At 41.9% G+C, this 27,282-nt stretch overlaps 1 protein-coding gene across 4 annotated transcripts in view; it reads left to right on the top strand.

Moving 5' to 3' along the window:
* The window catches only part of LOC138419484 (craniofacial development protein 1), a 127,273-nt gene that overhangs the window by 4,567 nt on the left and 95,424 nt on the right, over positions 1-27,282 (top strand). Inside the window, exons 2-9 of one of the 4 annotated variants that reach the window (XM_069552380.1) lie at positions 3,785-3,902; positions 4,874-5,090; positions 5,384-5,505; positions 6,722-7,696; positions 8,201-8,320; positions 12,061-12,180; positions 15,048-15,125; positions 15,490-16,011. In XM_069552380.1, the coding sequence (XP_069408481.1) occupies positions 3,785-3,902; positions 4,874-5,090; positions 5,384-5,505; positions 6,722-7,696; positions 8,201-8,320; positions 12,061-12,180; positions 15,048-15,093 (1,718 nt within the window). In that variant the 3' untranslated portion in view covers positions 15,094-15,125; positions 15,490-16,011. Of the gene's footprint in view, positions 1-3,784; positions 3,903-4,873; positions 5,091-5,383; positions 5,506-6,721; positions 7,697-8,200; positions 8,321-12,060; positions 12,181-15,047; positions 16,012-23,078; positions 23,338-27,282 lie in introns of those variants that run through there. The other 3 variants (XM_069552379.1, XM_069552382.1, XM_069552381.1) reach the window with 3 other exon arrangements.

The following is a 27,282-nucleotide window of genomic DNA, read 5'->3' as shown; positions in this document are numbered from 1 at the left end:
CGGAACAAAAGCTTTTTAGTTTCATAGTCAGGCAGGGGGCAGGCAGGGTCCTGTGAAAGTGTTTGTCGCTCAGTCAGTCCTACTCTAGGGTCCTCTGAGGTAGGCTGTTAGGATATGATTGTAATAACAAAAACAACGAAAAGGAAGGCAAAGAAACAGTTTCCAAGATTAAGGAATTAGAATTGGCTTCTCTGCCACAGTTCCCCGCTGTCAGAGTCCATTCCACAGACTCTTGGAAAGAGAGCATGCGTTCTGTTTGTCAGTGGATCTTGCTGGAGTGTCCACCTTTGGCGCCAGTGTTCTGAATGTTGAGATTTATCTTCTCTTTGTTCCTCTTTGGAAAGTGTCTACTTTATACTTGTTGACGTAGAGATACTGAACTTCACATCCAAGAGACAGTATCTCAGTTTAAGAAATTCAGCACTTTTCTATGTATGGCGAGATGCAAGAGGGCTCATTAAAATTATTTCCTCGGTAGGTCCATCACCTCTCTGGGAGCCTGTAATCCTGTATTCCCAGTTTCCTCAGGGTTCACCAAAAGGAGTCTATGCAGTCTGATGCCAGCTAGGTTTTAGGTATTCCTCTTCCTCAGGGCTCATTTACTCACATTGAAGGGCTGCAGTTGCTGATTTCATTTCTCAAGTCTTCCCCTCTTGATCAGGAATTTGACCAATATTTGGGAGATTGTCCATGAACAGCTTTTGTCCCACAACACTGGGAGGCTCATCCCAGTTTAGACAAAAATTCTTGATGTGCCCCTCCAGGTGTTAAATTTTGGACCAGGCTCCATGAATAATTAAAATTTCTCTGGATTCTGTCTTGACTATAATCCAGGAGACATTTTCCCTTGTTGCTCCTTACCATACCTAGAATTATGCTATTACAATTATTTTATGTTTATGAATGTGATTTTCTCAAAATGTTTAGCCATAGAAGTTTTGTTTGAGGCCCGATTACACATTGGTTATTATAGGAGACAGCATTCTTATTAATTAAATAGGATATAAGTAATGCAGCTATTAACATTGACAATAACAGTGCAGCTGGGGACACAAAGCGCAATTTGAAAACAAAGAACAAATTTAAACAGTGATTAGTGTAACTGCTTGTAATCCAGTTGCAGTAATCAAGCGACCAAAGAAGCCATAACTGATTCAGTGAGCTCTTTGCAGTTTCATTGTACTGACCATGCATGCTTATGTATGGATTAATCTTTGAGACAAGCATGTGGTACTGGTAGGATCAGCCAGGTAGAGGGAAAAAAGATAAATGTTTCAATTCTGTGAGAGTTGGGAAATAAGGCTGAGCACTAAAAAATTGCTGCTTTCGAACTGTGGTGCTGGAGAAGACTCTCTTGAGTCCCTTGGACTGCAAGGAGATCAAACCAGTCAATCCTGAATACTCATTAAAAGTACTGATGCTGAAGCTGAACCCCCAATAATTTGGCCACCTGGTGCGATCAGCTGACTCATTGGAAAAGACCCTGATGATGAGAAGATTGAGGCAGGAGAAGAGGGCAACAGGGTGAGATGGTTGGATGACATCATCAGTTCAATGGATATGAGCTTGGGCAAACTCGAGAGATGGTGAAAGACAGGGAGGCCTGCTGTGCTGCAGTCCATGCTGTCACAAAACACTGGACAGGACTTGGTGACTGAACAACTAGAGTGATATTGCTCCTATTCTGTTTCAGTAAACAGAGCTAAAAAATACCTTAAAAAGAGTTCTAAATTTTAAATTCAATTTTAACATTTGCTTTCACTTAATTTCATTAAGGTGGTTTTATAATTGTGTGTCATTTCTCATGTGCTGAAGGTCTATATTCCTAATATGATTAGCAGAACAACTTCCTTGCTTTTACCTGTAATACAAAAGAAATACTTTCAAAATACCAACACTGTTATTACTAATAGGAATAGAACATTTTTTTGTCTCTAGAATGCATTTTGCTAAGGGTATGCAGTCAAAATACTGTAAAGCCCGTGGAGACGTTAGTCTCCAATGCCCTTTCTTAGTGTGTTGTGTTATCATTTTGATGATTATGTTTATTTAAACTTTGCTTAATTTAAGGGGTTTTCTGAATTCTACAGAGAGATAAACAGAGAACTCTTGCTTCTGTCCCTGCCTATCCCACTGTGTTCTCCTGTGTTCTGTTGACACTTACCGATAGTGATTTTCCTTAGTTTTCTGTTTTTCCTTGTAGTTTTGCCTTTTTATACTCTATTTATATTCAGTTCAGTTATGTCTGACTCTTTGTGACCCCATGGACTTCCTGTCCATCACCAACTCCCGGAGTTTACTCAAAAACTCATGTCCATTTGCTGTCTAGGATACCAACTTTGATTTAGTTTTAGAACCCATGTATTGACTATTCTGTTGACCTCAAATGCTCATTTCACAGATTTTCCTATGGCTAGCTCATTCTCATTATCTTTGTTTTGTTGGTTTTTTTTTTCCCCTAAACTTCTGTCATGTTGGTAGTTTTTAAGAGTTTTCTAATAGTTTTTTTCTAATTAATTTCTTTTAGTCATCCTTTTTTTGTGGATGCCTCTGAGGAGATTTAATTATATAGGGTGTTTTTTTCCCCCCTTTTTTTGTTTCCTCTGATTTCCTTTCTGTTTGTTTTCAGTTTGCCTTTGATATTAGAGGCTTTCCTCGAGTGTTTGGTGGTCCTAGTTCGTCGTGAGTTAAACATTTAAAAACTAAATGGATCTGGAGAAATATTCAAAATACCACTCTTTGTAATGGTCTCAAACCAAATGTCCATAACGCAGGCATGGATAATTATGGTATAGTCATACAATGAAATAATATTTAGGGATGACAGTGAATAAGCTACAGCTCCATGTAAGGAAGCATGACTTAGAATGTTGAGTGGGGGAAGCTGGAGGCAAGAGTACATATTGTAGGCTTTTTGCTTAAGACTCAAAAACAGATGAAACTACTCCTTGATGTTAGATTTGACAATGTGGTTCCTTGTGGGATGTGGGTGGTGCCTAGTGATTGCAGCAGGGCCCGGGTGGCTTCTGCAGTGCTAGTCATGTTCTGTTTCTTCAGCTGGATCTAGTTATACAAGTGTGTTCACTTTGTATAATTTCGTTGATCTCTACATTATATTGTGTGCTTTGGGGTATATTATACTTTCTGTAAAAGCTTAAGTGAAGTAATAACAAAATCTGGTGGTTTGGTAGCATCTATGTGTACCAGGATCTTTTGGTTGTTACCCATAGAATGTGGTCAGACTGGGCATCCAAACAATACTCTTGTTCGGGACCCTGAATGTCAGTGTCTGAAGATGGGAAATTGATGTGTTTGTTTCTGTTATGTCTAGCTTGAAGTCTTTAAGCCTTTTTCTAAACCTCTTTTATTGATAAGACAAGGTATCTTTTGGTTAGTTTGAAAGATGTCCAAGATCAGGTGGAAACATCAGTTTCTTTTTGACAAGTACAGTAGTAGATTTGGAATTTCTGTTTATTCAGTCAGCATATACTGCTAAAGACTTGTGCAGCTGTGTCCTCATAGTGTGTGGAGCACAGCAGGAATTGCAGACATTAAGTATAAATGGAGTGAGTTCAGGAGAAAAATATGGACTGTCTTGGAGGCCTAGACTGGGGGAACGTAGCCTAGTCTTCAGAAACGAGGACAACCCTCAGAAAATGATATTTTAGTCTGGTGAAGAACAAGGGAAAGTACTAGACTTTTTTTTTTCTTAATGAAAATGTGTCATTTCAATGTGAAAATCCTTTATTCCTGTCTGTCTGACCACCCTGTTACGTGATTTCAGGTGGAGAGTGTCATGAAGATGATATAAATGAATTAATGAAGGAAGATGAAGTGGATGGCGAAGAAGAGACACAGAAAACCAAAGGGACAAAAAGAAAGGCTGAGAGTGTTCTGGCCAGGTGATGCTGCCCTCAAGGCCCTGAAGTCATGGGCTGCTGTTACAACCATTGAGATTGATGGGGTTGACCCGATGATATGTTTCTTGCTGCCAGTGTTTCTAACCTTTTTCTCATTGAGGGGAACATTTTGTGGTATTTTGGAATTACATTCTTATTCTCTGGAAAGCTTTAAAAATTCTTGAGCTTTAATTTTTTTAAAACTCGATGTGTAATTAATAAGTGCACCTGACTTAAAATGAATTTTCAATTAAAAATCTTTTTATTTGGCTGCACTGCTTGTGTGTGTCTTCGTACACATGTACATTTGTAAATCAGATCTGTCTTTTATTCTGTAACTGATGTTTCTGTCTTCTGAGCATTGAAACAAAAAGTAGATTGTAAAAAAGTATTTTGAATATTACATGATTTCCTTGTAGCCAGAATAGTCTTAAGCATTTACTCTTTTAAGTCTTGAGCCCAGTGCTTTTGTCCTTGAGTTTTTCAGTATTCCATCTTTCCTATCTTCAGACAGAAGATACAAGTCTTCCCTGTACCTCACCCCCTCAGAACTCTAGGCAAAAGCAGTGTGTATAAATCTAACGTTCTCTTCAATCTCTGTCCTTCAAATGAAATGACTTTTAAAAAGTCACAAGTAGCTGACATTTGTTTGTTCTTAGAGCTCTCTCTTTGAACCAGTTGATTTTGTAAGGTGATTTTGGGTGTTTTCTTGGTAAAAATAGCTGATCCTAACTTAGAACAGTATATTTGATTCTAAGCGTTTTAGGAAAATCCTTACAGTAGGAATCCAGTTCTTTTTATTTCTTCCACAAAATCACAGCTTATCTCTCCCACTCACTGTATCATGCATGTTAATCACTAGTCCCCAGTTTAAGAGTTTTCTTAGGTTTGCAACATTATGTTTGGAATTCAGGAAGGGATAACAAATTATTTTGCCTGTTTGTCTTTTCTTCTTTGTGACTGTTGGTGATCAGGAAGAGAAAACAAGGTCGCCTCTCACTAGACCAAGAGGAGGAGGAGCTTGCCAACAGGGAATCTGGAGGGAATATTAGTGAGAAGGAAGATGCAGCTGCAGAACGGGAAAAAGGCGCTGAGTCAGAGGATGCCAGGGCAAAGGAGGATGAAGTGCTGGCCAGCTCCGTCAGTGATGTAGAACCAAAATCAGAACTGCCTCCGAGTACACAAGGCAAAGTAAGTTTATAGGTGAATAGGATGAATGTTTCCTCATAAATGCCAGAAGTTCCCTAGGTAGATTTTCTCAATTTACAAACTAAGGTGTGAGGCTTCAGCAAAAATCAAGGTAGCTGTCTTTTAATAGTAACTCTACTAAGTGAAAAGCAAAGCTTTCTCTGTGAGAGAAAATCAGTTTTCAGTGAGTACTTAAAGGTGGAAATACATGTTCAGACTAGCCGGAAACAATATATTTGGATGGATCTTTCAGTTTTCATCCAAATATGAAACTTACTGCATTTCCTTTTTCATAGACAGGAGAGGAGACTGAAGAGACAAGTGCAAGTCATGTGGTCAAAGCGGAAGAGCTAGAGAAACCTAAAGAAGCAGAAGAAGTTAAACTCACCAAATCACCTCTTGCTGGTGAAGAAGTCAGGTAACGTGACAAAACTAGTTCTGTAAAACAGCACATCTCTCTTTCACTGTGTCTCTTGTTTACTACTAATTGCTGTATTCGTTGGCTGCCCTGGTCTTCTTGCTGCACTCGGGCTTTGTCTGGTTGGGGTGGGCAGGGGCTCCTCTCTGGTGTGGTGTGCGGCCTTCTGTCTGTGGCGGCTCCTCTGAGGCAGAGCTCTGACTATAGAGCGCAGTCTTAGTTGTGGCGCACGGGCTTAGTTGCTCTGCAGCATGTGGTATCTTCCTAGACCAGGGTTCAAACCGCTGTCCCCTGCATTGCACGGAGGATTCTTAACCCTGGACCACCTAAAAAGAAACATCTTTCTCAGTGGTGTTAGATATCTGTTCTCATTCCAACCTCTCTTAATGTTTTGAAAGACTTAACACTTGAACTCAAGGAAAACAGTACTTCAGTCTTTGCAACGCTATGGATTGTAGCCCGCCAGGCTCCACTGTCCATGGGATTCTCCAGGCAAGAATACTGGAGTGGGCTGCCATGTCGTCCTCCAGGGATCTTCCTGACCCAGGGATCGAGCCTGAGTCTCTTATGTTTCCCGCGTTGGCAGGGCCGATTCCACCTTGGAAGCCCCAAGGGAAACAGTGGCTCCTGTGTCCGGGTACATGAGAATGGTCCTTTCACAGATGGTAATAGTTTGGGGGTAGTGTGATATGGTTGACTGAATGGAAACAAGAAAATGTAAGAGTTAAGCATTAAATACTTGGTTTGACTTAAATTTTTGCCGTGCATGGTGACTTTAGCTATTTCTCCCTTTATAACTTCCTTTAACTTTGAAGTATAAGCCCCAATAAAACCTTTGAAGTCAGGTCACAAATAAAAGTACTAGGAGAAAAGTTTGATTCTTATACTATTTTCTCATCTTACTGTTATTTTTTTCTGTTGATTCATAGGTTGTTTTTTTTTTTACTAGTGTAGAAAAACAATAAAAGCTTAATACTCTTGATTGTTGTGGATGAGAGGCACATACCTAGAGTTTCCTCCTGCTCATTTGTTTAAACTTATGAGAATAGATCTGTAAGGTAGAGCTAAATGAGAACCGATGAAGTTCCTGCCATCTTGATGGGATTACAAGAGTTGGACACTAGTTAGGGCCTAAACAGCAACTCCTTTCCCAATTTTGAACCCATCTGTTGTTCTGTGTCCATCCATTTCTAACTATTTCTTGATCCACATGCAGGTTTCTTACACAGCAGGGAAGGCTGTCTGGCAGGACATCGGAAGATGAGCCCCGCAGGTCCGAAGGTGTTCAGCATGCTGCTGGTGAAGAGCGTCGGGCCGATACTAACACCTCCAGTAAGAATGAAGCCGCTGGGCCAAAGTGGAAAGGACAGCCAGCTGTCGATGTGTCTGGTGACGAAAGTAAACTCCGATGCTGTAAAGAAGAATACTGCATAGGAACCTGGAACGTTAGATCTATGAATCCAGGTAAATTGGATGTGGTGAAGCAGGAGATGGAAAGAATAAACATCGACATCTTAGGAATCAGTGAACTAAAATGGACGGGAATGGGCGAATTGAATTCAGATGACCATTATATCTATTACTGTGGGCAACAGTCTCTTAGAAGAAATGGAGTCGCCCTTATAGTCAACAAAAGAGTCCGAAATGCAATAATTGGGTGCAATCTGAAAAACGACAGGATGATTTCAGTTCGTTTCCAAGGCAAACCATTCAACCTCACAGTAATCCAAGTCTATGCCCCAACTCCTTATGCTGAAGAAGGTGAAGTTTACCGGTTCTATGAAGACCTACAACACCTTCTGGAAATTACACCGAAAATAGATGTCCTTTTCATCATAGGGGATTGGAATGCAAAAGTGGGAAGTCAAGAGATACCTGGAATAACAGGCCGGTTTGGCCTTGGAATGCAAAATGAAGCAGGGCGAAGGCTAATAGAGTTTTGTCACCACAACAGGCTGGTCATAACAAACACCCTTTTCCAGCAACCTAGTAGACGTCTCTACACATGGACATCACCAGATGGTCGATACCGAGATCAGATTGATTATATTATTTGTCGCCAAAGATGGAGAAGCTCTGTACAGTCAGCAAAAACAAGACCTGGAGCTGACTGTGGCTCAGATCATAAGCTCCTTATTGCAAAGTTCAGGCTTAAGTTGAAGATAATACCAAAAACGACTCGGCCATTCAGGTATGACCTAAATCAGATATCTTGTGATTTTACAGTGGAGGTGACAGATAGATTCATGAGATTAAGAGACTAGAGGGGCACAGAAATTAAGCCTGATAGAGAGTAGAACCAGATTTTGGGTGGTCTTGAATGTGAGATTCAGCAGTTTGTATTTTATGCTCTGAGTTAATACTGATCCATCACAAGAACTTCGGTAGGGGAGTAACAATGTTTTTTTTGTTTCTTTGTTTGAAGTCATCCTTTGAGGTCAAAGCAGTGGTAGCCAGTGAAGATATTTCATTTTATTTTTGGTTGCCCTGGGTCTTCATTGCTATTCATTGTCTTTGGTCTTTGCAGAGAGAGGGACTATTCTCTAGAACTGTTCGAGTGAACTTTAATCATGAAGTTTTGGCAGCTAGAATTTACAGAAATCCCAGTGGTTTTTTTCTTGTTACTTATGCCCTTTTCTTAGATTTTGTTTCTTTTTATTCTCTTGTAAACTTGGTATCTCCTTCCTTGGTGCAGAGTGACTAATGAAGAGGATGCCACAAATGAAGAAGCAAAATCCGTCTTAAAGCAGAGTGAGAAAGAAAAGCCTGAGGCTAACGTCCCTTCAACTGTGTCCTCAGTTCCTGGTGGGTCAAGGTGAGTAGTCTAGCCTCAGGCCCAGGCATACCTGAGATGTTGGAGAAGATGTCTTGAGTACAGTGGCGCCCTTTGCCTATACCTGTTAGTACTCTTTTTCCTGTTTTTCATCTCCCAAACTCTTTTTATTGGAAAAATACTGGAGAATGTCCTCTTTTAAAAAAAATGCTTTTTTGAAACAAATATATACATGAGGTCTAGGAATCAGAAGATGCAACAGTGGACAGGAGTCCTGAAGGCGTCCTGAGGGTGACAGCAGCAGAGACCTAGGCCAAGAGAACACCGAACCCACATTGTTAGAGAAGAGTCCAGGAGTCTGCAAGAAGACACTTAACAAAACACCAAAGTACTTGAAGCTTTTGAAGAGATTTATATAATGAAGGAAGTGGTTAGATTTGTATTGCTATTAAGTGCATAGAGGTGAGTGACTTGCCTGGTGGCTCAGACTGTAAAGAATCTGCCTGCAATGCTGGAGACCCACATTCGATCCCTGGGTTTGAGAAGATGCCTGGAGAAGGGATGGCTACCCAGTCCAGTATTCTTGCCTGGAGAATTCCACGAATAGACCATGAAATCACAGAGTTGGACACACCCGAGCAACTTAACACTTACGTAGGACATGCATCCAATGTGAAAACACCAGATCATTTCCCATAGGGAAAACAACACACTGGAAAGATGTAATATATGGTTTACCTATTTCATATTCAGTTGCTAAGTTGTGTCCAACTCTTTGTGACCTCATGGATTGTAGCCTGCTAGGCTCCTCTGTCCACGGAGTTTCCAGGGAAGAATACTGGAGTGGGTTGCTATTTCCTTCTCCAGGAGACTCCTTTCCTGAGAGAAGGAATTCTGCTGCTGTTCTGCCTTTCTTGAAATACTTGCCAATTAGGGAGCGTGCAGAATTAAATTAACCATAGGTTTCTTGTTTGATTCTGAGAAAATTCCTGGTTCACAGTGTTGACACAGAGCTGAATGTACAGAGGACTTCACGTTTAAAAAGTAAGTTTTGAATGAAAATGTCAGCAGTTCATCATAATTATAAGAAAGATTTGGTCTTAGTACCTGCTTCTACCTGCAAGGATCTCATCGGAACAGAAAAAGGTCAAAACAGACTTAGAAATAATTTTATTTACACACAGTCAAGAACTTAATAGTTTTTCTCCCTTCGTATTTTCCATAGTACATGAGAATTCTTTCTTTGGAGGAAGGAAAACTTAACTTTCTTCTTAACCTACATGTAAGAAGTAAAGCCGACAGTTAAGTAGGAGGAGTCAGGGGTCTCTCCTGGAGAGCGGTGAACATGGACCACTCCCATCACTGCACCGATCACCTCTGACTCCTGAGCAGAGCTCTCTCTTTGTGGGGGTTGGGGTGGAACGAGTCACCTATAGGGCTTCACTGATCTTTTAGTCGGTTTGTTGCTTCACCCTTTCATCCCCAAGCAATGAAGTTCTGTGTTTTTACATTAAAAAAAATAAACCGCTTCTCCTGTCAGGTTATGGGTTTGTTCAGCACAGGCCCTCCTTATCTTTGCACCCCTGACTCCAAGCAACACTGTACACTGCTGCTTATTGTACCAAATGGAAACCCTGGGAAAGAGGTTTGAGTGCAGGTCATTCATGTGAGAAGTGATTCCTGGGAACCTGAGACGGGAGGTGAAAGGGTGAGGGAAGGTAGCCAGGGCGGGGTGTGCTTTCCAGCCGCTGCTTCTGGTGGCTGCTACTCTGTCCTGTTGGGGGACTCGGCAGGGGTGAGGCGGTTGGGGCGGTGTGATCCTCCAGCTCCCTGCCGTGCTCGCTCAGCTGCTTCCATGGCACTCAGGCCGTGGCCGGAGGTGTTTGCAGTGACGCTCTCCTCAGGGTGTTGTGGTGGTGAGTGCAGGGATGTGAGGAAGGGCTGTGTTCACATCTGCTCCGTACTCTATCTGCTTCTTCATCCAGACATTTGTCTCCCACCAGAGCAGCTAGGTGGTGGAAGTCGTGTAGTAGTTACCCAGGAATCTGAGGAACAAGACTTGAGTGCTTGTTACTACAGTGGAAATGGGGTAAACATCAAGGAAGGCGGCTGTGAGAGAGCAGAGTAACGGGAGGAGAGTTCTCCAGACTGACCTTATTAATAATCTAGGACAGTATTTTTTAAGCTGTTGTTGGCAATGTTTAAGAGAAATGAAACAAAAAAATGTCAGAACTAGAATTGTTCTCAGTGTTCCAATGAATTTAATCTTTTATTTTCATTAAACCTTTTTTTACTCAGTTAATCTTTTCCAGTAAAGTTTTCCAACTTAAGTTCTTTTGATACATGTAAATTAGAGAAGACTCGTCCGAGTTTGTACTTAATGCTGCCAGTAACACTGAGCCATCAGAAGAACTTGAGTAGGAGTAGCAGATTGTTTCACTGCTTAAAGTCATCCTTCAAGATTAAAGCAGTCTTTCCCAGTGAAAATTTGTGGGTTTTTTCCAATGTATTTATTTATTTTTTGGTGTGCAGGGTCTTTATTGCTACTTTCTCTAGTTGAGGACTTCAACTAGACTGTAATTGTAGCGCTTGAGTTCCTCATGGTGGCGGCTTCTCTTGTGAGTGACTAACACTTTCTCTTGCTGCAGAGCACAGGCTCTAGGCGTGTGGGCTTCCGTAGTTGCGGCTCTTGGGCTCAATAGTTAGGATACATGGGCTTAGTTACTCTGTGGCACCTTCCTGAATCAGGGCTCCAGCTCATGTTCCCTGCATTGATAGGTGTGTTCCCATCTACTCTACCGCCAGGGAAGTCCCTGCCCGCGAGGATCCTTAGTGTAAGCCTTGAACTGCTTGTTTTGTGCCACTTGTGTGTGTGACAGTACTGAGTGCAGGAGTTAGAGCGTTCTCAGCAAGGAAATTCGGGTCTTGTCTCCAGGTGCCTGGAGGGGAGAAGAGATGAGATGAGAACTTTTATTTTTGGAAATCTGGAATTTATAGGATTGTCTCATAATTCTGAATGACCTTTTTGATCGCTCAGGATAACACAGTGATCATAATCTTGGATCGTCCGACACAGATCGGCATTTAAACGGGATTCTCAGATGTTTTTATTGACTTGGGAAACCCACACATAAGGCATTTCCCTTCTTTATCTGAAATTTTTGGCACCATTCATATCTTTATTTGATGTTTTAGGAGTCAGTTTTGTTGAGAACCTTTCTTTCCTGTTTGAAATTGGACAAGATTCTAAATTGTGTAACTTTCTTCAACTTCTAAATCACTACCTGTGTGGCCAATTTTAAGGAATTTTGTTTCATCATTGGGTTTTTTTTAGATATAGAACAGGAACCTTTAGAGTATTCCCAATTGTTTATACTGTTGCTTTTCTCGTTGAAATAATGCCGGTGTGTTTCTCCCAATTACTCCACGTCCCTGTTCCCACTTTGACTTAAGCGTGAGCACTAATGTGCACGTGAGGTGCAGTGGGAGAGGCCTTCAGTCCTCACATCAGTGACACATGTGGGCTGTGATTCAGTGGTGACTGTCATGTGACAGACACGAGGGGATTTTATAAAGATGTCAGACTTCCATCTGCTGTTGTTTCATTTGTTAAATTAATAAGGGGAATTTGTCTAGAAGTGTTATAGTAAACTTTAATCATAAGATTCAGCAGTCAGAATTTCCAGAAAGCCCAGTGTTTATCCTTGTTATTTGGGCCCTTTTAAAAGAGTTTATTTCTTTTTATACCTCTTGTAAACTTGGTGTCTCCTTCCTTTGTGCAGCGTGACTAAGGAAGTAGGTGAAACATCTCAAGAAGCGAAATCTGTGTTCAAGCAAGATGAGAAAGACAAACCTCAAGCTGATGTCCCTGCAGCGGTGCCATCGCTTCCTGCTGGGTCAGGGTGAGTAGTCTAGGCTCAGGTCCAGGTGTGCCTGCCACGTTGGAGAAGTTGTTTTCAGTACAAGGACATCATTTACCTGTAGCTCTTGTGACTCCTTTCCTGAGAGAAGGAATTCTCCTGCTGTTCTGTCTGTGCTGAAATACTTGTCAAAATGGAGGATGCAGAGAACAGTTAGCCATAGGTTTCTTGTTTGATTCTGATAAAAGTCCCGATTCACAGTGTTGGCTGCAGAGCTCAACATGTAGTAGACTTCGTGTTTAAAATGTATTTTTAAATGAAAACATTAGTAATTTATCATAATCTGTAATAAAGATTTGGGTTGAGTACTTTCTTTGACGCCTGAGTATTTCATTAGCACAGAAAAAGGTTAAAGGTAACTTCCAAATAATTAACACAGTCTCAAGAACAGAATAGTTTTTCTCCCTTCATATTTTCTGTCATATATGAGTTATTTTGAGCTGAATAGTAGAATTTTTTCTTCGCAGGCAGTAAACATTTTTTTCCTTCGTAACCTGTATCTAAGAAGTAAAGCAAATAGTTAAGTATGGGGAGTGTCAGGGCACTAGCCTCCAGAGAAGTGGACATGGACGGCACCTATCACAGCCCTTATCACCCTCTGACTTCTGGGTAGAGCTCTCTTGAATTGGAGGTAAAGCAAGTCACCTATAACAGCTTTGCTGACCCTTCAGTTAGTTTGTTGCCTCATCCTCTCCCCCAGCCCCCAGAACAGTATAGTTTTGTTTTGAGTTTTTTACATTTAAAAAAAAAAAAAATCGTTGGCTTTCCTGTCAGTTTATCAGTTTTTATAGGACAGACCTTCCTCTTCATTGCAGTTCTGGTTCCAAACAACACTGTGTACACTGGTGTGCTTTGATCCAAACGCAGACCCTGAGATGAAGGTTTGAGTGCAGGTTGTTAGTCTGAAGAGGTGATTCCTGGAAGCCCGAGTAGGGAGGTGAAAGGGTGAGGGAAGGTAGCCAGGGTGGGGTGTGCTTTCCAGCCGCTGCTTCTGGTGGCTGCTACTCTGTCCTGTTGGGGGACTCGGCAGGGGTGAGGCGGTTGGGGCGGTGTGATTCTCCAGCTCCCTGCCGTGCTCGCTCAGCTGCTTCCATGGCACTCAGGCTGTGGCCAGAGGTGTTTGCAGTGACGCTCTCCTCAGGGTGTTGTGGTGGTGAGTGCAGGGATGTGAGGAAGGGCTGTGTTCACATCTGCTCCGTACTTTTTTTTTTTTTACTTTTATTTATTTCCCTGTGCTGAGTCTTAGTTGTGACACATAGGATCTAGTTCCCCGACCAGGGCTCTGCATTGGGAGCCCTGAGTTTTAACCACTGGAGCACCAGGTGGTGGAAGTCATGCAACAGTTACACAGGAACCTAAGAAGGAATAGGATTTGAGTGCTTGCCACCATAGTGGAAGTGAGGGAAACGCTGAGGAAGGCAGCTGTGAGAGGAGCAGAGTCCTCCATACTGCCTGTTACTGCCCTAGGCCAGTACTTTTTAAGCTGTCATTTGCAGTCATCGTTTAAGATAAATGAAATAGAATGAAACGTGTTCTAACCATGGGGCTGCCAAGGCATTCCCTATTTCAGCTGTTAATGTGCTTGTACAGGGAACAACATAAACTATGTTTTGTGAGGACTGAAGACACTGTTGGCTGAAATAACATGCCTTTATCCTTCTAATCATTATATTGTTTGAAAAGGATTCTCTTCAGACCAGTGGCTTTCAAACTTTATTGATCGCCACTCACAATAAGAGAATGTGTTATTAGGAAAAAAAAAAAGTACGTTATTAGTACTTCGTGTACTCGTAATGTAGGTTTGTATGATGAACTCTATGTCCATTACTGTGTAATTATTTAGTATGTGTTATTTGAAAAAATGTTATGACCCATTGAATTGATTGCAAAATCTGTTACAACCTATATTTTAGAAATACTGCTTTAGACTACATATACAGCATTAGCATTCTTTGGGCTTAATTGTGGTTTCCAAGCCTTGTTTCTGGTATTACTAAACAGTGTCTGTTGGCTTTATTGTATGTGTTACTATGAAAGTTACTTTCTGGATTAAGTATTAGACTGAAAGGCTGAGATTCTTCTGCCTTAGGTGTCTAGCACAGATAGTTTCAGTTGGCATAATTTTTACTTCTAGCTTCCTTGAGAGCTTTTAAAATAATCCCTGTTGATGCTTAGACATTCTACTTGGAGACAACGTGTTCCAGAAAATACTGTTCCCACAGTTCTGAAGATAAGCAGAGGGGCAGGTGGCAGCCTGGGAAGTTCTCCTTGTCTAAGCCGCTCGTGAAAATCGTCCCGCTGCAGTCTATGTTAATGCTCTCGTTTCTTAGAGCTAGTAGCCTTTCACAAAAAAGAAATCTGCTATGTTTTAGGGAAACCCAACAGGAAACAGATGGCATCTTCGTATTACGCTATCTTGAGGAGAGTTTAATAACTCACAATGTAATGAAAAATCACAGGGCTAGGGAGAGTGTGGTATCCCTAGCTAGTAGTAATGAGGCTCCATCACCACCCCTAGACCTGAGGGGCCACAGCAGGGAGCAGTCTATGACAGTGGTGATAGAGAGGGCTTCATCTTAGGAGTTGAACCTCACTTGAATGATGGACCATCCAGGGAGAAGCCAGGGGAATAAATATCCAATCCTCCTTCCACCCCACCTTTTGCTAGAGACTCCATTGGCCACTGAGGCTCTTGAAAATTTAATTTTCAGATATGCCTTGCAATGTGCCCTTTACATTTTCCTTCAAGAGAATTTATATCCTTAGAATTAAATATCAGAGCTTTTTAAATCCCAGTTGTAGCTCTTTTGATTTTTCTTTTAATCCCTAACTTTCTTTTTCATTTAAAGGCCTGAAAAACGTGACCTTGAAAAGAAAAAGGATTGCAACAATTAAGTATCTGACCTTGTCCTTAACCACCTAATCTGGTTTGTATAAAATACAGTTGTTAACCTGTTTTTGTTATCTTTTCCTGTTTTGTTATCTGTTAACAAAACAAAATTGTTATTGTTAGCTGTTTTGAAAATAATTTTGGCAATTAAATCTGACATTTTTAAAGGGGCGTTTTCATTGTGAGTGTAAGGCTACCTGCCCATGACTTCACGTACAGTGCTGTTTGATTTAAAGCAATATGCACTCTGGCTTCTGATTGAAAATAGCCAGGAGAACCAATTTTCCAGGGGTAGTCACAGAAGAAAAGTACAAAGGATCACAAAAAAGTAACTGGACTTTTTTTTTAACTAATAGAAAAACTTGAGTTGTGTTTGTTTGTTTGTTTTTTTTTTAACTTAGTGAAGACTCTTGAGAGACCCTTGGACTGTAGTGAGAACAAAAGAGTTAGTCCTAAAGGAAATCAACTCTGAATATTCAATGGTAGGACTGTTGCTTAAGCTCCAGTATGGCCACCTGATGCAGAGTGCTGACTCATTGGAAAATACTCACACTGGGAAAGATTGAAGGCAGAAGAGGTCGGCAGAAGACGAGATGTTTTGATACTATTACCAACTCAATGAACACGAATTTGACCAAACTCTAGGACAAAATGGAGCACAAAGGAGCCTCGGGAGCTGCAGTCCATGGGGTCACAGAGTCTGACATGACTTAACAATCGAACAGCAATTCAACATATATCTTTAACTGTATTTCCTTTATGTTCGACTTAACTAGTTTATGGTAAAATTCTTGTCCAAAGATGTGATTTAACTTTGCTTTGTAGGCTGTATGTTAGCATCCAGAAGCTTTTTGTATGATTATACACTGGGATTGCTGAAAGCTGATGAAGTTTGTGAAATAAATGTATCATTTCAACACTGAGTCCACATGAAGCTTCATGGTGTTCTGTGACATAAATCATCTTCTACTCTGCCGTTTTTTAGCAGATTAGATTGTCTGGTTTGGTTAGTTTACCCCATTGTCACAGTTAAACACAACTGCTATAATTCCAGTCATTGCAGACAGATATTCACTGTCTGGCAGGAACTACCCATCCATTCTCTAATACTTTGTTTTAGTCTAGGTATAATATACACTATAGTATACAAATCTTGAATGTGTGTCTTGATGAATTTGTATGTATTTATACACTATATGAAGTGGTAGCAGTTAGATCAAGATACAGAATGTTTCTCTACCAGGCTCCTCCATCCATGGGATCTTCCTGACCCAGGGATTGAACCCAGGTTTCCCACATTGCAGGCAGACGCTTTAACCTCTGAGCCACCAGGGAAGCCCCATACACTATACGAAGTGGTAGCAGTTAGATCAAGATACAGAATGTTTCTAGGACCCCAGAGTGATGCAGAGCTCAGCTGCTGCTGCTGCTGCTAAGTCGCTTCAGTCGTGTCCGACTCTTGCGACCCCATAGACGGCAGCCCACCAGGCTCCCCCGTCCCTGGGATTCTCCAGGCAAGAACACTAGTGGGTTGCCATTTCCTTCTCCGATGCGTGAAAGAAGTCACTCAGTCCGACAGTCAGCGACCCCATGGATTGCAGCCTTCCAGGCTCCTCCATCCATGGGATTTTCCAGGCAAGAGTACTGGAGTGGGGTGCCTAGAAGCCTCCAATATCTGATGTATCCCAAGAGAGGAGAATCTTTTCTGTTTCCAAAATGTGATAACCCAAGATTGGACAGTGGGAAGAAACTTTGGGGAATGAGAGCAGGAAGGATCCCGTAAATTATTGCCAAGACAACACAGTAATAATTAACCGGGAAACTTGGGGATTGGGATTTTATTGTGGCCAACTGGAGACCTTTCTTTAAAGGGATTCCTCAGTTTTAGCCTATTTCTGCTTGGTGGGATTATGTGCCCAGTCTTGGCAGATTCTCTACTTTTTCAAAGGAAGTTGGAAATCTAGATTATGTGCGATCTCTCAGTTTGTAAGTGCTGGTATATTGAGTGTTCTCCATACCAACCAGCAATTCTTGGACAACAGCACAGTGCCCAGCAATTGAACTCAATTCTGACTCTACCCAGACAGCACCGGATTCTGCCTGTTAAGTACTTAGTCCTACCAGACCAACCCGCATTCCAGAAAACAGTTCCAAGTCCCAGTTGTTACCTGTGCTTCTGACTGACTATAAGTTGGGTTCTATTAATTTGTTAGACTGACTCATAGAACTCAGGCATTTTACTTACTAGATCACTGGTTTATCATAAGGATATAACTCAGGGAACATCCAGATGGAAGAGATGCATAGGGCTATGCATGGGGAAGGGGTGTGGAGCTTCCATGACCTCTCCACAAGCACATTCTCCCTGAATTTTCACATGGTCACCAACTGGGAATCTCTCAACCCTGTCCTTTGGGTTCTATGGAGACATCATTACATATACATGATTCATTAAATCACTGGCCACTGGGGAGGGATTCAGCTTGCAACAACACTGTACCTCCCCAGAGGTGGGGCAGAGGAGGGCTATAGGGGGCTTGGGAACTGAAAGCTCAATCCTTTAATCACAAGGTTGGCTCTCCTGGCAACCAGCACCTATCCTTTGCTTCTAAAAGTCACCTTCATACAACACAAAGCACCTTGATCACTCTATTTCAGAAATTCCAGGGTTTTGGAAGATAATGAGCCAGAAACTGGATGAAGACCAAGTATATGAGAAATTTTGGTCATCTCAGTGACCAAATGTGTAGTTCTTCAAAATCATAATAAAAAGCTGGTGACCTATTTTAATTCATGGAACATGCTTTTCAAGTCCAAAGTATATGTCTTTAAGCTGGATTTGGCCTGCTAACCAATTTTAGACCCTTACTAAACAATTTAACACGATAGAAAATAGTTCCTTGGTTACCCTTAAAGTAGTCAGAATCTGAACAAATGTATGGGGTGCTGGTAAGCTGTGAAGAGGAGAGGGAGAAGCAGGGTGATGGAGGAGAGAGACTGCTGAAGAACTCTGGGATAGCCTTTTCCCCAGACTCAGATCCCAGGGATGGGGCAAAAGGCTACATCCCAGTTTGTCATCACTGGGTTTAACTATGCTGTCCAAGGAAAATGAGACAGAATGGTCAACTCTCAAATATTGGGTCTTAATTGTACATCTATTTTTCTATTCTCACATAAGATTTATTGAAATGAGTCATAGACTTTAAGAACTAAAGCAATAAATCTCTTAGAAGAATACAGGAGTAGGTTTTGTGATGTTGGGTTAGACAAAGGTACATTAGATACAACCCCCAAAGCACGAGGGACATTAGAAACCAGGTAGACAGGACTTTATAAAAATTAAAAATTTTTATGCTTAAAAGGATGCCATTAATGTGAAAAGATCCCCACAGAATAGGATTACTGCCTCCCAGAGTTGTAGTATACAAAATTTTTAATCTGAGAGTATGAGAAGCATTACATATGGTAGTACTTCTGTATGTATTAGCTTGAAGGAAATGGTGTGGATGATGTTCGATTTCTAGAATACAGCTTATCCTTGTAATTATGTCTGTAAGATCACTATACACATACAGTTGACAAAAATACAGGGTTGAGTTCCTGTATGTTTCTGAGAATATAGGTTTTTGTCAGCTAATGAGTACATAACCTTGTTTCACCTGTGTTTCTGTTCAAAGATACAATTCAATATCATTTTTATAAATAATGATATATACAGTATTTATAATGAAACGTTTCAATGAGTATTACTGTGTTGTGAGTAACAGTGAGATTGTGTACCTTAATTCTCCCCTAAGTCATACATAAACACATACTAGTCTGTATAGTCATGCATATAAAGTCCTGGAAAGTGAAAAATAAAGCATTTAAAGTTTTATAAAAGCATTACCTAATATTTTCCTATTGATGAGGCTAAAGGCTGTGCAGTGATGCAGTGCACAGTACGGTCAAACCTCTCCTCTCCACTAACTACCCAGATAACCACGATGGTGTGATCATTCACCTGAAGCCAGACATCCTGAAATGTGAAGTCAAGTGGGCCTTAGGAAGCATCACTCTGAACAAAGCTAGTGGAGGTGATGGAATTCCAGTTGAGCTATGAAAGTGCTATGGAAAGATGATGCTGTGAAAATGCTGCCCTCAATATGGTCAAAACCCCACCTTGTTTTGCCATCTTAGCCAGTCTTTGTTGGTGGGTTCTATTGCTTTCTGTGCCTAAATTTCCTCCACGTCTTACCTCATGCCATCAAAGTCTTCTCCACTTATTTGCCATGTGATATGTTTTTTGGGTTCCCACAAAACCAAAGGACAGATGAGGAAGAGGGATGCAGGTTTACATCTGTCAGTTCAACCTCAGAAGTTTGGCTTCACCACTTGTGGGTGGAGTTGGCACTTTTCCCTCCTAAACTGGCTCCAGAAACTGGATTAGCCCTGTCTGCTTGGTTTTTGCCTCAAATCTTTAAAGCATCTCGGCATACGTGGCAAAGGCATAGGAAGTTAAGCACTTAAATTTGAGGCTTCGATCAAGTATTTGCTCATGTCACTGATAATTGTTCTTTAAGGCAGAGCTCCATTCTGATTTTTAGCCTGCTGTAACAGGGACAGTTTGAAGACTCTCAGGCTGTCATCACTATCTTCATTGTCATCTTGTTTTGCCATCTTGGCCAATCTTTGTTGGTGGGTTCTATTGCTTTTCTGTGCCAAAATTTCCTCCATGTCTTACCGCATGTCAGCAAAGTCTTCTCCACTTATTTCTCATGTGATATGTATTGTGCTTTTAACACTGTTCTTTATACTTTCTGCAACACGTTCAAAGCCTTGGGTATTTTCCACACAGTCTGGTCAAATATTTTTCCTACAGTTATTGATAGTTGTCTGCTTGATACTGCTCCAGGCTGTGCCAACATAATTACATTGCGTATAGAGACTGACTTCCAGTAGTCCATCGTGGTAGTTTCCTTACTGGTGTTGAGAGCCTCAAAAGCCTTGCTATAGAGCTCCCTAGGATAATGTGCCTTGAATACTTACTCCTTGATCCAAGGGCATGCAACCAAGATGGGCACAATAAGGGACAGAAACTGTATGGACCTAAGAGAAGCACAAGATACTAAGAAGAGGTGGCAACAATACACAGAACTATACAAAAAAGATCATGACCCAGATAACCACGATGGTGTGATCATTCACCTGGAGCCAGACATCCTGAAATGTGAAGTCAAGTGGGCCTTAGGAAGCATCACTATGAAAAAAGCTGGTGGAGGTGATGGAATTCCAGTTGAGCTATGAAAGTGCTATGGAAAGATGATGCTGTTAAAGTGCTGCACTCAATATGCTAGCAAATTTGGAAAACTCAGCAGTGGCCACAGGACTGGAAATGGTCAGTTTTCATTCCAATCCCAAAGAAAGGCAGTGCCAAAGAATGTTCAAACTACCATACAATTGCATTCATCTCATTCGCTAGCAACGTAATGCTCAAAATTCTCCAAGCCAGGCTTCAACATTATGTAAACATCTTCCAGATGTTCAAACTGGATTTAGAAAAGGCAGAGGAAGCAGAGATCAAATTGCCAACAACCATTGGATCATCAGAAAAGCAAGAGTGCCAGAAAAACATCAACTTCTGCTTTATTGACTGTGCCAAAGCCCTTGACTGTGTGGATCACAACAAACTGGAAAATTCTTCAAGAGATGGGAATACTAGACCACCTGACCTGCCTCCTGAGAAATCTGTATGCAGATCAAGAAGCAGCAGTTAGAACTGGACATGGAACAACAGACTGGTTCCAAATAGGGAAAGGAGTACGTTAAGGCTGTACATTGTCACCCTGCTTATTTAACTTATATGCAGAGTACATCATGCAAAATGCTGGGCTGGAATCAAGATTGGTGAGAGAAACATCAATAACCTCAGATACACAGATAACAGCACCCTTATGGCAGAAAGCAAAGAAGAACTAAAGAGCCTCTTGGTGAAAGTGAAAGAGGAGAGTGAAAAAGCTGGCCTAAAACTCAACATTCAGAAAAGATCACAGCATCCGGTCCCATCACTTCACAGCAAATAGATGGGGAAACAAGGGAAACAGTGAGAGACTATTTGGGGGGGCTCCAAAATCACTGCAGATGGTGATTGCAGTCGTGAAATTAAAAGACACTTGCTCCTTGGAAGAAAAGTTATGACCAACCTAGACAGCATATTAAAAAGCAGAGACATTACTTTGCCAACAAAATTCAGTCAAGACTACGGTTTTTCCAGTAGTCATGTATGGATGTGAGAATTGTACTATAAAGAAAGCTGAGTGCCAAAGAATTGATGCTTTTGAACTGTGGTGTTGGAGAAGACTGAGAGTCCCTTGGACTGTAAGATCAAACCAGTGAATCCTAAAGGAAATAATTTCTGAATATTCATTGAAAGGAATGATGCTGAAGCTGAAGCTCCAATACTTTGGCCACCTGATGCAAAGAGCTGACTCACTGGAAAAGACCCTGATGCTGGGAAAGATTGAAGGCGAGAGGAGAAGGGGACAATAAAGGATGAAATGGTTGGATGGCATCACTGAATGGATGGACATGAGTTTGGGTAAGCCCTGGGTGTTGGTGATGGACAGAGAAGTCTGGCATGCTGCAGTCCATGAGGCTGCAAAGAGCTGGACAGGACTGAGCTAGTGAACTCTGATACAAGAGCTGGATGAGAGAGGTAGTATTTGTGGGCATGAAAAGAACTTGTACCTTGGTGTGGGGATTTTTGAGTGTCCTACAGCAGTGGAGTGGGGCATTATGCAAAATTAACAAAATCTTGAAGGAAAAGTTTCTGCCCTGGAGACAATATTCAACTTCTGGTCAATTAGAGGTCATCCAGGCTTTTTTTTGTTCCACTTCCAAGGGACTGACATAAGGTATGGTTCATGCTTTTCCCTCTAAGTAACTGAACTTGAAGCTCTACACCAGTAGGGGTTTGCACTTAAAGTCGGCCTTAGCATTGGCGCACAAAAGTAAGTTTTCATATTCCTGGAATGATTTAAAGTCAGTGGCATTGGAGGTTATTTGCATTATATAGGTTCTTTTGCCAACATCCCTGTAAAATAAGCCAGTTTCATAAGCGTTGAAAACCTGCTCTTCCATATATCCTCTTCCTGTATAACAATTAGCAAGTATTGTTTGAGTTCCACAGCTTCCAGATCTGCAAAACTTGCCCCACCTGCAAGGTTAACACGACCGATGCCATGCTGCCTTTTGAAATGTGCAAGCCTTCCAGCACTAGTGGAGACGTTCTTTGGCTTTTAGTTTCACAACAGTGCTGCCCACGAGACTTTTTAAATCAGTTGTCATCTCATGAATCCACCGCTTTTCCATCTATTCCATAGCTTCCTCGCGCACTATGGATGTCACTTTAGCACTTTTCCGAGCAGCTTCATGTACGGATCAGCGAATTTCATTTTTCTTGATGTACCGGATAGTTGATTGAATAACACTGAACTCGGCCAAGAGCACTACAGCTCATGCCTGAACGAAGCTTATCTAACACACGTATTTTTCTCCATAAGGTACATCACAGCCTTCTTGCGCTTATGAACATTAGGCAGCACCCCAGCACTACGCTCAGGGTCGTTTTAAACAGCGAAATCTCTAACAGAGAGCCCAAAGATGAAAAACCGCCGCAAGAAATAGACTGCGAATCCGATGCTTATTTACACTTCTAGAGCTGAAGTAATATAGTGGATCATGTGCCTCCAATCTCGACTACCCACCACTGGTTAACTCAAAATTTTCACTCTCTGCACATGTCCGCAAATAAACCCAGAAAGCACCAACATTTTTGATTTTGGGGTGACAGTAAATTTTCACAAGTAAGCGAGTTCAAAAACGTCAACTACCGAACAAAGGTCGGCCGTCTTCCCCCAGGCAAACAAATTTTGCTTCAAGGATACATCCTCTCAGAAGAAGCGGCGGAGCGCTGAAGACTACTCGTCCCAGCATGCCTCGCCACAGCAGCGAGCCCGGGTCTGCAAGCCCGAGGCTCCGGCCCGGAAGTGTCGCATCGGGTGCGCGTAGCGCGCGTTGCGCATGCTCCACGCTGCGGGGGTCCGCCCCAGCCACCGCCTCCTGTCTTGCACCACTACGCTCTATCCCTAGAGCTTTGCCGTTGGGCACAGCTGCGTCGCCCCTGTAGACCCTGCGCGGTAGCGACATGGAGGAATTCGACTCTGAAGACTTCTCCACCTCCGAGGAGGACGAGGACTACGTGCCCTCGGGTGAGCGACTCCGCCGGAGGCGAGAGGCGACTCGCCCCGCCCAGCGGCTCACGTGAGGCGCGCTTTGCCCGTCGTGCGTGGGCCCGGCGGCCGGGCAGCGCTCGCCTCAGGCGGCCCCGCCCCGCGCCCTCGCCTGCCGGCCGGCTCTGCGCACCCCGCGTGGCCCTGGTTGCGTCCGCCGCGGCGTTTCGCAGCGGCTCCTGGTGGCCTGGATTGGACCGCCGCCCCACCTCGGAGGGCGGGAACCTGCAAGTGAACTCAGACGCTGCCGGTCGTTGGGGCATCGCGTTTTCTCACCCACCCTGAACTCTAAGGAAAGGCAGACCTTGCGTCCCCAGGGTGTTGCTAACTGGCATGCCCCACATATAACCTTTTCACTTTCTGTCCTCAGAAGTGATCTGGTTGTTTAAAAGTTGACATAATGATCCCCTTTACTTCTTAGCGAAGATTGCACTCATTGCTGTCTTTTCAGACCTTAGATAAAGTTTTCGTGTAAACTGATCCGGGCTAAAATGTCACCCAGACCTAACTCGTCCGCCATCCTGCGCTTTCCACAGGCTCCCCCATCTCATTAGATGTATCTGCTGGTACAATCGCTCAGGTAAAAGCAAAGCCGAAAAACCCGTCGGAGTTGACCTTATTCTCACTCTTTTGATCCAGATAATCATTCCGTTCTGTTTGAGTCCACGTGGAAGATTGATTTCTAATCACTCCCTCAGTAATCTCGCTCTTACTGAGCTTCCATTATCACTAAGACTCCATAGCTTCCCAACTGGGTTACCAGCTTCCGTTCTTATCCACCAACATTGGTCTTCCGATATTGGCCAGTGTGATCATTTGAAAACTAGTTTTCATATTAATCAAAAGTACCGTGCTAGTCGCTCAGTTGTGTCTGCTTCTTTGCGATCCCATGGATTTTAGCCTACCGGGCTCCTCTGTCCTTGGGATTCCGCAGACAAGAATAACGAATTAGGTTGCCATTCCCTTCTCCAGGGGATCAAACCCGGGTCTCCTGCATTGCAGGCAGATTCTTTTCCATCTGAACCCGGATGAAGCCAGAAAGGTGGCATGGGTATGCTTAAAAATAGTCAAGTATTTCTGAAATACTTATTTTGAATCTGAACCTTTTCCATCACCTATCATCCCTGTCAGTTCTCTCTAGAAGAAACTGCTTTCTTTTAAAGTTTGGTATTTCCATTGTTTGTTGACATAACTGATCCACGTTAGGTCTTCTTTTAATACCCTCTTGAGTCTTTCTCCTCACTGCCGAAACAGACTTTTTCAACTTCAGAACCTTCTAAAATCCCCAGCCTGCCAATGTTCCTATGTCTAATTTGGGTTAGACTGGTATTGATTTCTTTTTTGTAATAACTTTGTGGACACCAGGTTCTTGGCTGAATCATGTGGTATATACAGTTATTGCTTTTCCTAAACTAGATTTCTTTGGAGTGAATAACTGCCATTTTGTTGTTGTTTAGTCATCTATGTACTTAATACTGATTTGATCCTAAACTCTCAAAATTGTCTAAATCATCTTCCAAGACAATTTGATATATTAAATAATGGTTCACTTTTTTGAAGTCCTTCTTTGTCTTCTGACCTGCTCGGATTTGACTTGGCTTTACCATTTTTAAACTTAAAATCTTCCATCCTGACCACCACTCTGGATGTTCCTTTTGTCTCCATTTTCTTTTAGAGTCTTTGTTTCTTGGGTCCCGTGATATCTTCACTCTTGGTGTGTTCCACCAAAATGAGAATAAATCCTCAAATAGCTTATTGAAGAAAGATGGATGATACAAACATTTTTTGTGTGAGACCATGACTATCTAAAAATAAGTAGGTGGCCCTCAGGCATGATTAATATTTTGGTATGTAGTTCTGTATTCTATAATAGTTTTCCATCTGAAGTTTGAAGGTATTTCTGCATTATTTTAAGAAGTCTCTGGTTGCTAGTTTTTACTCATTTCCATAAAGTTTGTCTGTCTCTGGAAGCTCATAGAATCTTTGTTCCTGATATTTTCTGATATTTCCCAGTGATGTGCTATACCTTAGTATGAGTCTGTTTCCATCCATTGGTCTTGGCCTTATGGAACGTTTTAAATTTGGGAAGGGGACCGTTTTCTCCATTTTATTTTTTTGGAATCATCATTTGTATATTTACTCTTACGTTGGGCTTCCCTGATGGCTCAGCTGGTAAAGAATCCGCCTGCAACGTGGGAGACCTGGATTCAGTCCCTGAGATGGGAAGATCCCCTGGAGAAGGGAAAGGCTACCCACTCCAATATTCCGGCCTGGAGAATTCCATGGACTGTGTAGTCCACGGGGTCGGGGACACAACTGAAGCGACTTAGCAGCAGCAGCAGAGTGACTTTCACTTTTCACTCTTACGTATGGACTGGTACTCTCTTTTCTTCCATTTTGAGCCTCTGTTTTCTAACTCTGATTTTTTTCTTCATGTGAATATTTCAGTATTTTAACATCCTCCTCTTCTGTTGAGTATTTTTCTCTTTCCATATTTTTTCTATGTTTTATGGCTTTTATCAACACAAATACAATGTGTACGCAAGCTGTCTGTTTGTTTTCTTTTCTGTATGGCCTGGAATTGGTGACTTGGATGGCCCTGTTGGCTGCTCTTTCCACCATGACACTGGATTTCTTGTAGATGTTGGGTGCAGTCTCAGCACAGTAAGACTTGTTGCACATCAGCAGTACTTCAAGCTCTTTGACATTGTCGACCAGGAACTTCTGAAGCCGTGGTGCAGCACGTGCTTTATTTTTTTGTTGTCCTCATCACCAGTATAGGGCATCAAGATGTCACCCTTGAATATTTTTAATTTTTAATAACTCTTTTTGTTGTTTGAAAACTTTTAAATAGCATCATGTTCTTTTGTGAGTGCAAGTATCTTATTACTATATGGATATTAATTATAAAAGTTTTTTTCCCTAGTTTTGCCTTTTTTTTTTCTTTTTAAGGACTGGAGAGCATCTGCTGGTCTCGAACCAGCCTCAGAGAGGGTAATTGGGTAATTTGATCACTCTGTATTCGAAAGAACCACTGAGCTACAGCCAGCGCCTTTTTCCCTAGTTTTGTTTCCTCTGAATTTTTTCTCTTTTCAGTCTTGCCTTAGAGGCTTTCCTCGGTTGTTTGGCGGTCCTAGTTCATTGTACATTAAACCTTTAATAATTAAATGGATCTGGAGGAATATTCAAAATACCACTCTTTGTAATGGCCCCAAACCAAATATCCATCAACACAAGAATGGGTAAATAAATTGTGGTATAGTCATATAATGAAATAATATTTAGGGATGACAATGAAGAAGCTATACCTCCATGCAGAGTGAAATAAAAGAGTTAGTTGCTCAATCGTGTCTGACTCTTTGCGACCCCATGTACTGTAGCCTCCGTCCTTGGAATTCTCCAGGCAAGGTGACTTACAAATAAAATGTTGAGTGAAAGAAGCTGGATGCAAGAGTTCATACTGTAGGCGTCTGCTTAAGGCTCAAAAACAGATAAAACTAATCTATTTCATTAGACTTCAAGATAATGTTTCTTTGTGGGATGTGGCTGGTATCTAGTGGTTGCAGTAGGGCGCCAGGGGCTTCTGCAAAGCTGCTCATGTTCTGCTGCTTCAGTTGGGTCTAGTTAAACAGAGGAGTGTTCAGTTTGCATAATTTCAGTGACCTGTGCATTAGCTTGTGTGCTTTTTGGTATGTTATACTTGCAATAAGGCTTAGGTGAAATAAAAAAGAAAAAAATTGATTGAATCTCTGTGTGTACAGGATTTGTTGACTGGTACCCACAAGCAAAAAGTGATTAGACTAGTCATCCAAGGAGCACTTTTGTTGGGGACCCTGAATGTCAGTGTCTGAAGATGGGAAGTTGACATAATTGTTTTTTCTGTCTAACCTGAAGTTTGTAAGCCTCCTTCTAAACCTCTTTTAT

Source organism: Ovis canadensis, chromosome 14, assembly GCF_042477335.2.
Source record: "Ovis canadensis isolate MfBH-ARS-UI-01 breed Bighorn chromosome 14, ARS-UI_OviCan_v2, whole genome shotgun sequence".
NCBI classification, from domain to species: Eukaryota; Metazoa; Chordata; class Mammalia; order Artiodactyla; family Bovidae; genus Ovis; species Ovis canadensis.
Note: the sequence above shows the minus strand (reverse complement) of the source record. Positions and strands in the feature narration are given on the sequence as shown.